Source organism: Orycteropus afer, unplaced genomic scaffold, assembly GCF_000298275.1.
Source record: "Orycteropus afer afer isolate SDZICR_OR568_19922 unplaced genomic scaffold, OryAfe1.0 scaffold00041, whole genome shotgun sequence".
Taxonomy (NCBI): domain Eukaryota; kingdom Metazoa; phylum Chordata; class Mammalia; order Tubulidentata; family Orycteropodidae; genus Orycteropus; species Orycteropus afer.
In genome coordinates, this window is record NW_006921628.1 from 7894617 (window position 1) to 7911031 (window position 16415).

The 16415-nt window shown below is 36.7% G+C and overlaps 1 protein-coding gene across 1 annotated transcript in view; it reads left to right on the plus strand.

The window, feature by feature from the left end:
- Positions 1-12750, plus strand: part of LOC103193959 (sarcolemma associated protein) — a 281321-nt gene extending 268571 nt beyond the window's left edge. The window contains exons 20-23 of the mRNA XM_042780467.1: positions 1933-2050; positions 5089-5260; positions 9178-9312; positions 12658-12750. Of these exons, the coding sequence (XP_042636401.1) occupies positions 1933-2050; positions 5089-5260; positions 9178-9312; positions 12658-12750 (518 nt within the window). The remainder of the gene's footprint in view (positions 1-1932; positions 2051-5088; positions 5261-9177; positions 9313-12657) is intronic.
- Positions 12751-16415: the final 3665 nt, after the last annotated feature.

A 16415-nucleotide genomic window follows, 5' to 3' on the forward strand; every position in this document is an offset into this window, starting at 1 on the left:
ATAATCCATGCCTCAGTAAGCCAACCAAATAAACTGTTAGATCCTTTCCTAACCTCTTGAGCTGAGATATTGAATGAAGAATCCATACTTAGTGGGCCTAAATCAATAAACTCAGACTAATCCAATCTTACATTCCTTGCACCATTATCCCACACCCTCAGTAGCCATTCCCATACATATTCTCCACGTTTCTGCCTGTATGTGTTAGCAAAATCAAGTAGGTCTTTTCGGGTATAGCGTACCACCTCCTCATTCACACTTTCTATTTCACCTTTTGGGGCTTGCTTGGACTTAACTTTCGTTACAGGTCTTGCAGCAACAATGGGTGGTTGAGGCAGTTCCTGAGAGCATTCAGGAATGTCTTCCATGGCCTCTGCCTCAGGCAATGACCCAGCAGGACTGGTTTGGCTAGTCCCATCAAACTGAGGGGGAGGGGATAATGGTTTTAAAGTAATCCATTGAGATGGGAGGGATTCCACAGAATTTACAGGCTCCATATCCTGATCTTCCTGGTTATCTGTCCATATGTCCCCATTCTAGGTTTCAGGATCCCATTTTTTTCCAATCAATGCCCTCACTTTAACGTCAGATACCGTTCTGGATTGGCAATTTAATTGGCGTTGTAATTCACCCACCCTTACAATAAGACTCTGGGTTTGGTTTTCAGCAATATCAGCTCTGTTACTAGAAGATATAAGGCTTTCTTTCAGAGCACAACTGGAAGCACTGAGGTTTTTTATGCAGTGCTTAAGCCGAGACTCAGCACCTCTGAGCTCATCTTGCTCTTTCACTGCTTTGTCTAGTGTAAGTAGAACCAACTAACCGGCTTCCTTATACTCCTCATGCTGACAAAATTGCAGAAAAGTATCAAATATCCGATCACCCAGAGCATCACTTCTCACAAGTACTTAATACTTATTGGTGGTGCTATTTCACATATTAATGTTGCCACCTCACGCCATGGATTAGCAGGGCCCTCTTTACTAATAGACGCAGGGTCACTAGTGTCTTTAAGATTAATCAAACCAGAGAACCAATTTAGGAAGCCCATCCTTATGATTTTGTCTCTCTAGAACGACTCTCAGTACCAAATGTGTTAGACTGGGTTCTCTAGAGAAACAAAAAACAGTAAAGCTTATATATATGTATATATAGAGAGAGAAATTTATCTTAGGAAAATGGCTCACACACTTATAGAAGCTAGCAAGTCCAAAATTCCTGGATCAAACGTCAAGCTGGAGGCTTTTCCTGGCTCTTGCAACCACAGGGGCTGAAGAGCTCAAGGCTGGCAGGCAGTACACTGGCTGTTGACTCCAATGAATAACGAATCCAAGATCTCCAGGCCAAATGGTGGACTGTTCACTCACAGACAGTTGTAGGCAGCACAACAGAATCCTGATCCACAGAAGAATGTCTCTCTTCCCAGGATGTCCTTGGATATTCTGGAAGCAGGCCACACCCCTAGGGAAACTCCCTTTCAACAGATTGGCCACTCAGAACATAGTCATCTTATCCCATCATGGGAATAACCACACCACAACAGCTCAAACCACACAGAATTGTGGTCCAGGCAAGTTGACACACAGCTCCAACTATCACAGATGGCAATAGGTTGTATGAAGCAGGATTTCTCATGCTAGGCCTATAAACATATTCTTCAGGTCTGCAAGTTCCATAGTAATAAAAATTTTAGAAAAAAATATTGTGTAAGTAGTATTAAAATGTTTGCCTTATAAAAAATAGCAGTCAAGGTCAAGATAATGGAACTTGCGAAATGGTTGCAAAGTCACCAGAATCAAAGAACGTGAAAATCTGCATGTTTTTAAGGAAAAAGAAACAGTATTTTCTTCTCTGAATTATTTCTCTTTATCCTTTTAATTATTATGGGAATTATGTTCCTATATTAACAGATATGTTTCTGGACTGTTTTAGGTGAACTAGAGAAGTTGAGAAAGGAATGGAAGGTACTGGAAACCGAATGTCATTCTCTAAAAAGGGAAAATGTTTTGCTTTCGTCAGAGCTGCAGCGGCAAGAAAAAGAATTGCACAAGTATGTAAGACTTACTCTCTTTTAGCATCAAGACATTTCTTTATCTTAAATTTTCATCTAAATTAAGTTTTAATACTTAAATATCTTTTCAGAGCAAAATGTTGTGCCAAACTGCTGGCCTATTTGGCAGGTTAACCATGCAAAATGAGTAATTAAGCATTTTTTTCAGCCACCATCATCATTCTACATGTCTTTCCTTTTTGGTATCCTCATGAAATACAAACTCATTGAATACCCTCCCTCCATGAAAGCCCTAAACAAATAAACACAAAGATCCATAAATAGTCATTGAAGTTGCCCTATAAATTAAATAATATATTTTTGTTAAGTTTTTCTTTCTCAACAGTGATTACTTCTGTTAGTAAAGGTATAAATTTAGCTTCTAAACAATTACATGAAGAGTATAGGATCAAGAATACAGGATCAAGGATTTGCAAAATCCGATTAATAGCCAGTACCTTATTGAAAAACCGGGAGCTCTAGTGTCATAGTGCCTAAGGCATTTAACTGCTAACCAGAAGGCTGGCAGTTCAAACCCACAAGCCACTCCTCTGAAGGAAGAGTGGGCAATCTACTTCCATAGTGATACCGCCTCAGAGGAGCTCTGGTAGCGTAGTGCCTAAGGCATTTGACTGCTAACCAGAAAGCTGGCAGTTCAAACCCACCAGCCACTCCTTGGAAAGAAGATGGGGCAATCTACTTCCGTAGTGATACTGCCTCGGAAACCCAAGGAGGGGTTGCTATGAGTCGTGTCCGACTTGACAGCACATAACAACAACAACAACACTGCCTCGGAAACCCAAGGAGGGGTCACTATGAGTCAGATCCGACTCCACAGCAGTGAGTTTGGGTTTTCTTGGTTATAGAAAAACCAGTGAATGCGATTGATTTATTCCAGCAAATTTAATGGAATCCTGTTTTCCTACCAACATTTGTTGCATAGTTTAAAACTGATACCTCATTCTAAAATTTGGTTCATTCTATATTTTTATTTTTTTTAAATAATGATTATGTTCTAATCCAGAGTATGAAAGTAATACATTGTTTATTGTTGAAGCCACTCTTAATTAATCTCATCTTCTCTTCTAGTACACTAAAAATAGGGGTCATTACTCTCTTGTTAACCTCTTGAAGAGCATTAAGGTCAGCTAAAACTTAGAAATCAGGGTCACTTCCCAGAGAAAATAAGCTTAACGAAAAAATAATAAAGACAAAACTAGACAAGTCAGAAAATAGTAAGCTTTATTATCTGTTTATAATGAAAATGGTAGTATAGATTATACATTTGGAAGAAAAAAATCAAGAACTAGGTGAAGGAACAAGATGTTTTGATTTATTCTCTAAAAGCCCTCCTTACAATACCCTGTGTTATCAATATAAATATCTATAAAGCATCTTTATTTTCTCTTCCAGTATTATGACTTTCCTTAGTCTTCTCATACACTTATTGTATTACTTTGTGAATATTTAGAGAGAATTCGTAATAAAGAGTAATACAAATATTTATGACATATGAAAGCAGTTCCAAAAAGTGACTAGGGAAAAATAAAACCAAAAACTTAACACATGTACATACACACACATGCTTTTTTCTCCCATATATATATTGATTGGGAGAACCAAGTGATTACTGCATGACAGCACATTAGCACAAATTGTGATGATGATGTAGGCACCAAAGTTCTTCACGTTTCTGAATATGTTAGAATCTTAATGAATTCGCTTCATTTGAAATCAAGAAATACTGATGTAATCACCACTGTTGATCATATTAGATTTGTCATGTTTTTTTAATTACTGATATTTTAAAGGTTCAAACTTGACCCCTTATTTTTGACATGTAATTAATTGGAATCCATATTGTTAAATGCTGTTTTTCAGTTACTACAAATTTTGTGTAAGTGCTTGAAAGCAAGCTTACAAATTCCTTATGAGTTAGAAGCCTATGGTTTAAAAATACTTGACCTCAGAAAGTTGGATCACTACCTAAGTTGTCTACCTAAACTTAGTCATCTACCTAAATTCATTTATTTGAGATAATTGTGTTTCTTTCATTTTTCTGATTGAGAAATTCTCTAAATTTGTTTGATAAGCCTTCCCAGCATTTAAGTAGTATTTATAATATAGCCTTTTCTTTAGAGCATCTTAAATGCCAATTAGTTCCTAGCTGAATTGTCCCGACAACATCAGACCTGCCCTGGTATACTGTTAGACTCGGGGGACTCCTTTACAATTTGGAATCTGATTCTTATGGTCCTGTCCTAAGGGACAGAAAACTATCCCCTTAAAAACTCCCTTTATCTCTTTCTGTAGTAGGTGGAAGCCAAATTCTCTAAGACAGCTACAGGTCTTTTATTCTCTGTTGTCTGTGATGTAGAAGAGGAAACCATACAGCTTCATATACATCAAGTTGTTTTCCTAATGTGGAAATTAGGGCTTTTTACATCAAGTTTTAAAAATAATTGTAGAATTCAAGCTGGAAAACAGCTTCTGAAATTACTGAGTTCTCCCCTCTTATTTGAAAGTGGAGGACACTGAGACTCTGTGGTTTTTGTGTCTGGCATAGCTCAGGAGATGCTTGCTCAAAGAATCAGTTGCTCCAGTTAAATAACTGGCTCAGTATCCCACCCTCCTGCTTCTTGTCAAGTACTTAAACTTACAAGAAGTGGTTGAAAGATATGCAATTTCTTTTTCCTGTAGAAGACCTACAGAGAATCTTTTTATGATATAATCAATATAATGTAATATAATCTAAAATATAAGTATTCACCTCCTATTTCTATTTTTAAAGTTTCAAACTTTATATATATTTGATTATCTGAGGATAGGACATAGCTTTACACTTGCTTTTTTATTTTACTTTTTTTTATTTATTAAAAATATTTCATTCGTTTTATATTTCATTTTTTCTCTGAAATCTACTCCATCTCTGCTAGCGAAACGTAGAAGAAATTGGACTACCCTGCTACATACAGTTTCTACCTGTGAATAACTATCAGTATATTAAGACATAAACCTAAATGGCTTTTATATTGCAGTTCTCAGAAGCAGAGTTTAGACCTTACCAGTGATCTCAGCATCCTTCAGATGACTAGAAAAGAGCTTGAGAATCAAGTGGGATCGTTGAAAGAACAGCATCTTCGGGATTCAACTGATTTAAAAACTCTGCTCAATAAGGCTGAAAACCAAGCAAAGGATGTACAGAAAGAGGTAAAGCGTAAAGACATGAGCCCAGTTATGGTTGGACTTAAAGCCAAAAGCAAATCCGATATACATGCTAGTTAGAAATGGAGGGAAGCATGAGTCACATTACCTATCACAGTGTTGATATTTGGAGCATCCCTGCTTGGTGATTTATAACTGTGAATCATGGTCCATATAAAGAGAATTCATCAGTAGGTTTTGGCCTCAAAAATATAAATATATAAAATTACATTCTTAATGTTTATTTACCAGTTAATTGACCTATTTGGGAAACTCTTTGTACAAGACCACTCAATCCATTGTTTTTCTTTCCAAGAGAGTATTATATTTCATTTAGAATACTTTTGGAAAGCAAACTGGGGCCACACTGTAATGCTTTCCAAACCCCTCAGGTGAAAATGGCCTGAAAAGTTACCTAAACTTCTTCTGGTCACCCAGCCAAACATATGTCCTATGATCTTTTTCTTTCTACCTCCACCCCCTTTTCCCCTTTCTTCACAAATATGCATGTTCACGTTTCATGTCATTTTGCTTAAAACTTTGCCTTGGGTGACTTTTTTAAAAAAATCATGTGAACAGTGATGAGGGTTGACTGTAAGCAGCATAGGTACCTTTCACTTCCCAGAGCCTTGAAGTTGCCAGTGGGGTGGTAAAGAGCTGTGTTCAGTTCTGCTGGCCTCATACCACTCCCTGCCCTGACTTCTGGCTGGCCTGGGTGACGGAGAAGGCTGATGCAGCTTGATCCACTGGGCAGGGACCACCCAGTTGTAGATTCTTCTAAATGAAGAATTCATTACAAGTTAGAAGGAAGTTGAAAACAACTCTTTGTCTTTAATAATGAATCTTCCCAAAATTGTTTTCAGAATACCTGTTTAGTCAATGCAACTTTTCTTTGTGCTTTTCCTTTCCTTGTAGTAATCCAGAACTTGAAATGATTATTGTTCTTCTGTCTTTATGTTTGTTCCTAAACGGGGGGGGGGACTGTAACATTTTTTATTTACATGTAGGCATATTGATTTTGTAATGTGTTTATTTTTATCTTCTTGCTAAGGATATGTGTTTTGGGTGAAATTTAATTTTATTTGGTTGGAACACAAATTTTGTGCCAAAGTAAATCTCTTAGTATTTAATACTATAAGCACTTTGTGTCCTTCCAGCCTATATGCCATAATTCTTTCAAAATATGGGAAGAATGCTGTGGTTGGAAGACCATTCTGTTGTTATATGTCACTATGAATGCATTGGCTGTTTTGTTGCATTATTTGTTTGCCTGTTTTGGGTCACTGAGAAATCAGTGCAAAATGCTTTATTTTACTGTTTCCAAGATGACAGTGGCATGTTGTCACAGCATCTAAATTGTTCATAGTCTTTGGATTGCATTAAATGCAGCACATTTAAAAATATGTCTGATCTTGTCAATATGTTTCTTTTCTATTTTCTTGTTCAGTGTTTTCCATTGTGAAATGATTGTAATCATCACACTTTTTTGTAATGTGAAATTGATCTCTTTCTGTTTGTCCTGATGTCAACCTATTGGATACTAACTAGTCTGTAACTAAAAGGTACTTTAATGAGATTCTTTGTGTAATCCACTGCAAATGAATTATTACCTTTTATTAACATACATATGCATTCCCTTTCAACATTTCCCCTTTGTTCTCCTTTCTCTCATAGAATCATGCTTACTGTGTAAAGTATCATGATTATGTGTCTTCAACACTGTAACAAAATTACAAGCTAAACAAGCCCAGATATGATTATTTTTAAGAAGAACCAAAGGTGTTGGTAATGTTGTTTGATTTTTCCCTTTTAATCAAGACTGAGCTGGTTTCTCACCTCAGGGTTAGAAAGCAAGATGTGATCCAAGCGAAGTGTGAAACTAAAGCTGCAGAAGGTGGCCTTTGTTTCTTAGTTAGATTTTACATATGTAGCAGCTTTGATGTGAACACTTAGCAAAGGAAAAATACACAAGAGAAGTAAATGTCAGTCATCCATATTAAGAGGAAAGTAATGGTATAGGTTCTTTATATTTGGCTTTAGAAAGTTACTAGTCATGGTCTCTGTGATTTATAAATTCATAAAACACTGAACACACAAATCCACCCTGCAAGGACAGACTCAGGAAAGTTGTTTGGCTTCTCCATCTTGTCCTGGTGCCAGAGTCCCTCCTACCCCACTCACATGCTGGAGATGAGCAGCGAGACCTTCCTGGCTGAGCCGCCACCTTCCTGTGGTTCTGCTTCACAACTCCTGGAATGAAGAAGCAATTAAATGCTTCGGTGTAAAGGGCAGGTGGAAATGTAAGGATGATGGAAGAGTAAGGGGATATTTTGATCAACAAACCACTTTCCGCTTGATCTTTGCCACTGTTAAGAACTTCATCATGGATGATTGAGAAATTATTATGTTCTAAGGTGCAGAGACTAGTTTAGGTACACTGACATTGCCTTGGCAGCCTTCTGGTAACTTTCTGCCGTCTGTACAGAACTCCACATCTACTGAAAAAAGCCCATGAGTCTTACTTCTTAGTTCATTCTCTCATTTATATTACCTGGGCTTTTTCTGGGAACATTGTTAAGTAACAGAGAGTGTTTTTCATATTTTACCTCCTTCTCTGTACCCATATCTCTTTCACCCCCTTGCTGATGCCCTCTGTGTTGACTCTCACCTACCTCCCCCAGCCTCCTTGGTCTAATGTTTTTATAAATTTGCTTCCTCCTGAATGTTTATCTTTTGAATATGTAATGATGAGCTCCTAATTTTTCACTGCATTTTCAGAAGCACCATTATAAAGGTTTCCTCTATTAAGGAACTTCTAGAATATAGGTAGAAAGGAAATGAACACTTTCCAGCCTCATGGGCTATTTTCAGGGAAGGGAAGGAACTTTTCTGGTGTGCCACACTTACGGTATATTTATTTTCTGCTCAGTCCTTGTCTTTCTGTCTTCCTTCTAAAACCTTCAGAGATGGCAGAATGGGGCAATGGAGGCCAAGACGAAGGGACAGCCATCAGTAGAACTGTCTCTGCTCTTTGAGTGGGAGCCCAGTTTGCATGTAAGATGCAATATCTAGAAGTAGAGCCAGTCTAGACTTCCAGCCTCCTGGGACCACTTAAAGAAGTTGGGACAAATCACACTACACACTGGCTTTGCCTATGTTCAAGGCATAGATGCTCCATCTGAAAGTTAAATTATAGTCTACCACCAGAGCTCCAAATTATATACAGTGAATTGTTTTCCAGAACAGGAAATGTTATGTTTCATTTAGAAAACAGTTCTATCAGAAACATTTTTTTCTTAAATTAATTTGATGCTTAAAAGTTTTAGAGAGGAATGTCCAAATCATAGTGGTAGGTGATTGAGATACATGCCTTTGCTGCATTTACCTAATAAATAAATAAATAAACCACTTATCCAGAACACTTTAATACCCAATAATGCTTGATAAAGGAAGGCCTATTTGGAGTTAATACTTTTTATGTCAAGACTAAAATAACTTGGCTGGCATTGCTTACCAGGATATAAATTCAGACTTCCTAACCTTGCCATTTAATTAGGCTATGGAGTTTTTCTTTACCTGCTTTCTTTTTGCTCAGTTTGAAATTTTCCTGTTCTCCTATAACTAATGGAAAAAGTGAACCTTTTTATTAGAAACAGATGACAAAATGGTGACTTTTGTTTTTATTTATTTACTTAATTACTTACTTACTGTAACTCCAGGGCCAGAAAATTGTTGCATAGAATCAAGTGAACTTTAAAGACTTATTATTATGAGTGTAAATGATTCTTATCCTCCTTAAAACAAAAAGGCTTGACTTAGTGTTTGAAGTGACTAAATAGGGCCTGGTGTATAAGCCTGACTAGAAGCATAACTTCACACCCATTTTAAGTTGAGTCTGCACACTGTTTTTTCTTTGCCTTTAGTATGAAAAGACACAGACTGTACTCTCAGAACTGAAGTTGAAGTATGAAATGACTGAGCAGGAAAAGCAATCAATCACAGATGAACTCAAACAGTGTAAAGACAACCTGAAGCTGCTACGAGAGAAAGGAAATAATGTAAGTCTTTGCACACTTGGCTTAGCTTTGGTTGAAAGGCAAGTAAGGGTTCTGAGATGGATTTTCAGAGGACTTTATTACCATTTGGGAAACTAAGGGCCTGTAGTACAAATGAACAAAGCTTTTCATTATGGCATTCCATGATGGAATCACCATGCTGTCAAATTTTTTTAGTAAGATTTTGCCCTTTTAACCCCCTAGAAGAGTCTGAAGGCTGCCTGGAGGAAGACCCTTGTTTGCAAGAAAACAACTTACCTAAGAGCTCTCAGCTTTTTCAGAATTCTGACACTAAGCCATCGTCTGACTCTTGTTTCTCCCCTGCTAGAAATGAAGCACCAGGGACGCACCTAAGAGAGTTGCTTCCTTATGTTTGACTGAGTCAAAAAATGAAAACTTAATTCTGTCTTCCATTTTATACTAATAATGTGTACACTAAGACACATTCTTAGAAAGCTCGGTGTCTTTTGGGCCTATACATATCAGGAAATATTTGATGAGTGTCTGTAGGACTTTTTGAGTGGTGTGTGTATGTGTATGAAATTGTAACGTTTTGGTATAAATTGAGTTTAATACGTAGTTTTTTCATTTGTTAGAAAGGCAGGTGTTCTTTAAAAAGATGTTATACTAAATAAATGTTGTGTTGTGTGTTTTGGCGATCACTGCCCTAATGGGCACTAACCGATGGATGTTCAGTGTGGTTGATTGTGCTCAATTTATTTTGAGTCCATGTCATGGCTTGGACCCTGCAGTGAGTGTGAGCCACGCACTTCCTATTGAGGAAGGCACTCTGCTTAACTTGCAGCACAAGTACAAGAGAGTGATGTTGCATGGCCATCCGGTTACATCACCGTACACTGAATGCTCATGAATTGTGTCTAACTGTCCTTCAATAAACAAAGTCTTAGTTTTTTAGACAGTAAAGACTTGTGGCTTAGATAGAAGCCTTTTAGAAGTTGATGGATTTGGTTTGAAGGAGTTATGCTAAGTAGATTATATTTATTTTTGAAAATGTAGATTATACACCTCTTCTGAAATCATATTATTGTTTGGTTACTTCTCTCTTTTGCGTTAATTTGTATCCCTCTGATTTTGGAGTATTAGTCCAATTCCTCCTAAATTAACTTATGAAGACATCTAGCATAATCAGAATAGGTCCCTTGTACTATTAGAACCTTTTCAAAAGTAACCTTGCTATTATTATTTATAATTGTGAAAATAATTCACCCATGAGGTGAATTTCCTCTTTTTGTGATATTGGACTTATGGTACTAACATGTTACTCTGTAATAACACTCTCGTAGAAATTCCCTTACAATTTCAAAAATTAACTAGTTTCTCATAACTCATATGAAAGCCTTGAGACTCAGCTACCTGTCTTTATATACAAAATGTTTAAAATACATTGTGCTGAGTCTCTTGCTTGGTTTAGGAGGCACATATCACCATGGGGCATTTATTTGTGAGCTTGAAAACAGTGCCATCTCATGGGAAAAAGAGTTTGGGTTTACCAAAAAGTTTTGATAGAGTGATAAAATAAGCATTAGTATAGAACAAAAATAATTTATCGTCAAACAGAGCATCAGTTGATGAAGTCTTATCATTCCTCTGTCTTAACGTTTTACACTTCATTAGGGTATTAGGGGTGCTCACATTGCCTGTTGCCCCAGATATTCCTTTTAAACTGGGAGTTTGCCGGCTTATATACCACAATCCATCATTCTGGATTATGTTAGATGTCTTAAAATGTTTGAATCAGTGCAAAACATGAGTGCTAGTACGTCTGTTACCTCAGCCTTCATCCCCTTCTTCCTACCCCCCTGGGGTCTAAATCATCTTACCTGATTTTCTTTTTATAGCATAAAATGATTTTAATATCCCTTCCCTTCTTTAGCCTTCCATATTACAACCCGTCCCAGCCGTATTCATCGGCCTATTCCTGGCTTTCCTGTTTTGGTGTTTCGGTCCATTGTGGTAGAGAAAGGTACAAGCACTACTGTTGAGTCCTTGTCTGTTTGTCCCCGTCACCTGTTTGTGCCATATTTGTAATATAGTGCATGGCAGAACCACACAGGTATTTTGCTATCTGAAGCAAACCCTTCATTTAGTATGCCGTGTATTGTGTCATACCAGTGAACTGAACAATCAACTAATCATATAACATTTTGTCTTGTTTCCTTTGTAGTAATGCTAACAATGAATTAATTCCAACCTAACAGTTGTTAAAATGTTTTCTTTAACCGAGTCTTTGTCTCTAGCAAACTGGAGTAAACTATGAATTGCTGCAATATTAGTACTCCCTCCCAATTACATGTTTCATCAGATTTGAATGAGAAATGAAGAGTTTGCATCTCTGAACTTTTTAGCCAGCTTACTTCCCCCTCCTCCCTTTCCTCTTCCTATCCATAGCATAGAGTTTTTTTCAACCCTTTGCTTGTTTACACTGTGGCAATGAAGATGAAAAACAGTGAGATTGGTATAATGCACCATTGGCTCACAATCTCAACTCCATAGTGCACTTACTTGTGAGAGTATAAACCTATGCCATATCATTCTGGCCCTGATCTGCATATCAGAATATTTCTTAGAAAACCTATTTTCTCAATAAGATCCTCTGAACACAAGTAAAATGAAAGCTGTTAACCAAAACAATTTAATATTATAAAGCCCTTTGAAAGTTAACAGGAAACAGCCAACCCTTCCTTGCCTCTAACTGGCATGCATGTTAGTGCAGCATATGAGGTGATCACTGGCTTTATTACCCTAGCCAAGGTCTTCACCAGAAGTATCAGACAGGCAGGGTCCATAATGGTACTTCCCCATCTGATGTCATCTGTGATGGTTTTAAATTAGAGGATCAAAGCCTAGACTGTTTTCTTTCTATCACTTTACCTACCAGCCCCTTGTGTAAACCTTTCCCAACATGTGAATCTGGCTTTCATCAGGAAATAAACATTTTAGGCAGAAAACATACTGCAGGTGTTTGTGTACAACAGTTAATGTTGGAATGTACAGATACAGGAGTAAATAAGCCTGAGCTGAGAGGGTTTCTGGGAAGTCACCACTGGATTTCAACTGACAAAGTTAAAAACAGACAAAGACTTTCCTGGGATATGTCAGCTTCCACACAGTGGTCCTCTAAAAGAGTTGCTGCTGTTATGTCTGTCCTCACACCTACACTCCCCCACCTTTTTTTTCTTTTCTTTCTTGAGTTGTATCCTTAACAATGCAAAGATAAGATTTGCCCAATATTCTGTTGAGTATTCAGGATTCTCTGGAACCAAGGGGCTAATAAGGTATGAAAAGAGGGGAGAATGTGATATTGACTCTTGGTTTTTTTCCACACAGAAACCCTGGCCCTGGATGCCCATGTTGGCTGCCCTGGTTGCAGTGACAGCCATCGTGCTGTATGTGCCAGGTCTGGCCAGAGCTTCTCCGTGAGAGCGTTTCTTGAGTCCGTACACCGTCCTCCCTCTAGAAGCTGGCATCACACTCATGCTGGGGACAAACAGAACCATTTTCTTCCTTTTTACCTCTTAAAACAGCAGACGTGCAAGAATACAGCTGTAGGGTCATTGCTTTAAATTATATAAAATGTATCTGTCTATAAAGAGGATATAAAAGTGTGACTTTATTCTACTGTAAGCAATAATTTGCTTGCAATTTTTCATGTAATTTTTAAATTAGTATGTTGAGATTCTAAATATTATGGTGGCCTAAAGTAGGCTTCTTGGTACACCAAATTATTTATAATGTTAAATTTATGGGTATTTTACTCTGAATTCTAATGGCCAGATAATTCATTTTTCTGATTTGATAACCACCCAAATCAAACAACCAATACGTACATGGGAAGAGAGGCCCTGTGTGCTCAGTGCCTATCAGTTTGAAATATATACACATATATATATTTTTTTTACATACTTATGTCATTTTTACTTATTAGAAAACCACTGAGCTATTGGGAACAAGACTTAGAGACAATTATTTGCGTGGGTTTTTTTTTTTTTTTTTTTTTTTGAAAGGAAAAGTACATTTGGAAACTATTCTGTTGTAGTGATAATTTGGGGAATATGTACATGCTTGTTCAGCCTTAATGTGACTTGAAGATGTAGAGGACATCAACTTTGAAAAACTTTCCATGAGAGTGTGTATTTTCTTGAGCAAACTGAAGTATTTCTGGGAGCAAAAACATAGTAATTACACAATTTCAGTGCAGTAAACCAAACTGTTGAGTCAATTGGAATGTAATTTATTAAACCTCATGTATTTAAAGAAATATTTTCTTTAAAAGCCAAGTTACTTTCTCATATACAGCATTTTAGGAAGCATGCTTTTTTTTTCCCCCCATCATCTGTTCCTCCAAGCATGTTTAATTGAAGAAAGAATTAATATCTCTTTAGAAAAGCTTTTCTTGACTTAATTTGGTTATGATGTTACAGAGCTAATTAATGTTCAAATGAGCTGTTGATACCTACCTACCAACAGATGTCCTCGCTGGGTATGCAAATGGTTATTTTCTTTTAATTGTTGTTAATTGGGACGTTCTGTTAATGAGAAGCACTATTTCCAAGATTAATAGTGTTCTGTGCACAACAAAGCACCTAAACACTGCTTGATATTATCAACTTAAAACACAGAAGTGAAAGTTTAGCTATGGTTTTGTGCAGCACCACAGTTATGTCAATAAAGTTTATTTAGGTCATAATATATCCTAAAGTATCACATAGTTAAATTTTACAGTCAGTGAAGACTGGGAGGGAATGTCAGTGAATTGACTTGAATGTTCTGTGGCAGTCCACAGGTCTAGCCAAATATTGAAATAGGAGTTTAGGATACAATTTACCTTGTGATGTTTGACAGTCATTGTTTATACTTTAAAGGTTATATTTTAAGCTATTTGGATTTGCTGTTGGGAGGATCACTTGATTTATGGAGGAATTAATTAGTCACAAATAACTTGTAGAAAATACTGTCATATAGTTCATTTCATCATTTTCTGTTGCAGGAAGCCACTCCACCACAGAATGCTAATATGCCAGTGGTACCCAGTACCTCTTGTATATAGGTTATTGCAAATATTGTTCTGAAATGCTTAACTTCAGAATTACATTTTTTAAAGTAAATAATTGTTTTAAATCTATTTTGTAAAGATATAAAGTACAATAGAATTTCTGGAGTACAGATTAAACTATTTGCACTAACACACGTGATGTGCATGATTTAATAAAATAACTTTACTCTCCCTATGCATGTTTGAGTTGGATATCATTGAAGTTGTTAGTACTGACTCTCCTATTGGATTGTTAATAATCTTTTCTTGAAATGACTCCTTATGCAACATAACACATATTTGGTGTTCTTCAGGGTTTAAAAGAAAACATTGAGCTGTTTCCTTCAGGTTTCCTTAGCCTTTTATTTAACTTACTGCTTTAATTTTTTTTCCCCCTTTTACTATGGTTATTGTTAAAACGTGACTCACTTGCCAGACACATCTCTTTAAATGTAAGGTCTAGTATCAATATTTACTTTATTCAAATTGAATAAATGGGTTTTTGTAGTTACTGCCAGTTTTTCTGAAGTATATAAATGAACCTATTCATAAGCACTACCTCTAGTTTTGTTCAAGTTCACTTCCAGGTTAAATAAAGAGTAGGATTATTCATTGTTAGTAATAGAGTCATTAAGAAATTTTAAGCATAGCAGTTAAGAAATGAATGACCCTATAATGGTACATTTAAGAATCAGTCAAAGGTGCTACATGGCTGGGTCAGAAAATGAGAAGAACATGGTGTTTGAGGCTAAACAGATCCACATTGGCATTCTGAGCCAAGCTTTTATCAGCTGTACACAAAATAACACTTACCTTCTCTGAGTTGCCATTTCCTCATCTATAAAATGAGGAGAATAATATCTATTTTTGATGCTCGTATGAGAAACAAAAAGGTAATGTATGTAAGGTGCTATTCAAGTGGTAAATAAATGTTCATGACAAGGTCATACTGGAAAAAATATTGCAAATACTAAATTGTTAGGTGAACCAACACATCGATTAAAAATGAATCGACTCAATTGTTATGAATCTGTGTATGTGTGAATGAGATATGACTGCAATGTAATGAATCCTAAGAAAGCATCACCAGGGACATACTTCTTCCTATTTCTGTCCCCTTCACACTTGTCTCAGAGAAGTAATATGCTTATTTTGGTCATGAGCCAATTGCCCACAACAGTTTTGGGATTCTTACTGCAATTGCCCTCACAGCTGCTTTGAGTCACATGTGGAAACCAGCCACATTGCTGCATAGTCGTAGGCTTTGAACCAAAAATAGTAGTGCCCAGCTTGATCTCCCACTTTAATCAACAGGCTTGACTCCCACTGACTTTTGGGTACTTCTAGTGATTACATCTACTCTCAAAAGGATGGAAATCTCCCAAAGAAAGAGAACTGCATACAAATAAGTTGCATTAAAAATGGGGAACTTCTTGCCAGAAATCCACTTCTGAAATTTTATTCTGTGAATGTAATTTTGTGCACAACATTTTAACTACCAGGACATGCAGTGCAGCATTGTTTGTGATAGTGACAAGTGAACAACCTAAATATCTAGCAGAGGAGGAACTGGTTAAATAAATTGATATTGTCTCCCTGCAAATTACTGTGCTGGCAAAGTATGTGGAAAGCTATTCATACTATATTAAGTGAAAGAAGCAGGTTAGCAGTGTAGAATAACCCTGGTTTTATAAAGAAAGAAATGTAGACATATAGGACTTGTATTTGGCAGTTCGAACCTTCAGATGTTCTATGGAAGAAAGATGATGATGAAAGAATGATGAAGATTAACAGCATTGGAGACTGAATGGGGGTTGCTGTAAGTTGGAATTGACTCGATGGCAGTGACTTTGGTTTGGTTTGGGAAATTTATTTATCGCAGGAGAACTTGGAGAGATTTATACGTGGGCTTGTCTCTGGGTAAGTATGAATATGAGTGAGTTCTCTTCCCCCTTCACAATCCCTGCTTTATTTTTAATAGTAAATATATGTTGCTTTTGTAAATTTTTAAAAATTATTTGGTTTTGCTTTAGAGAAAAACATTCTGCAGAAT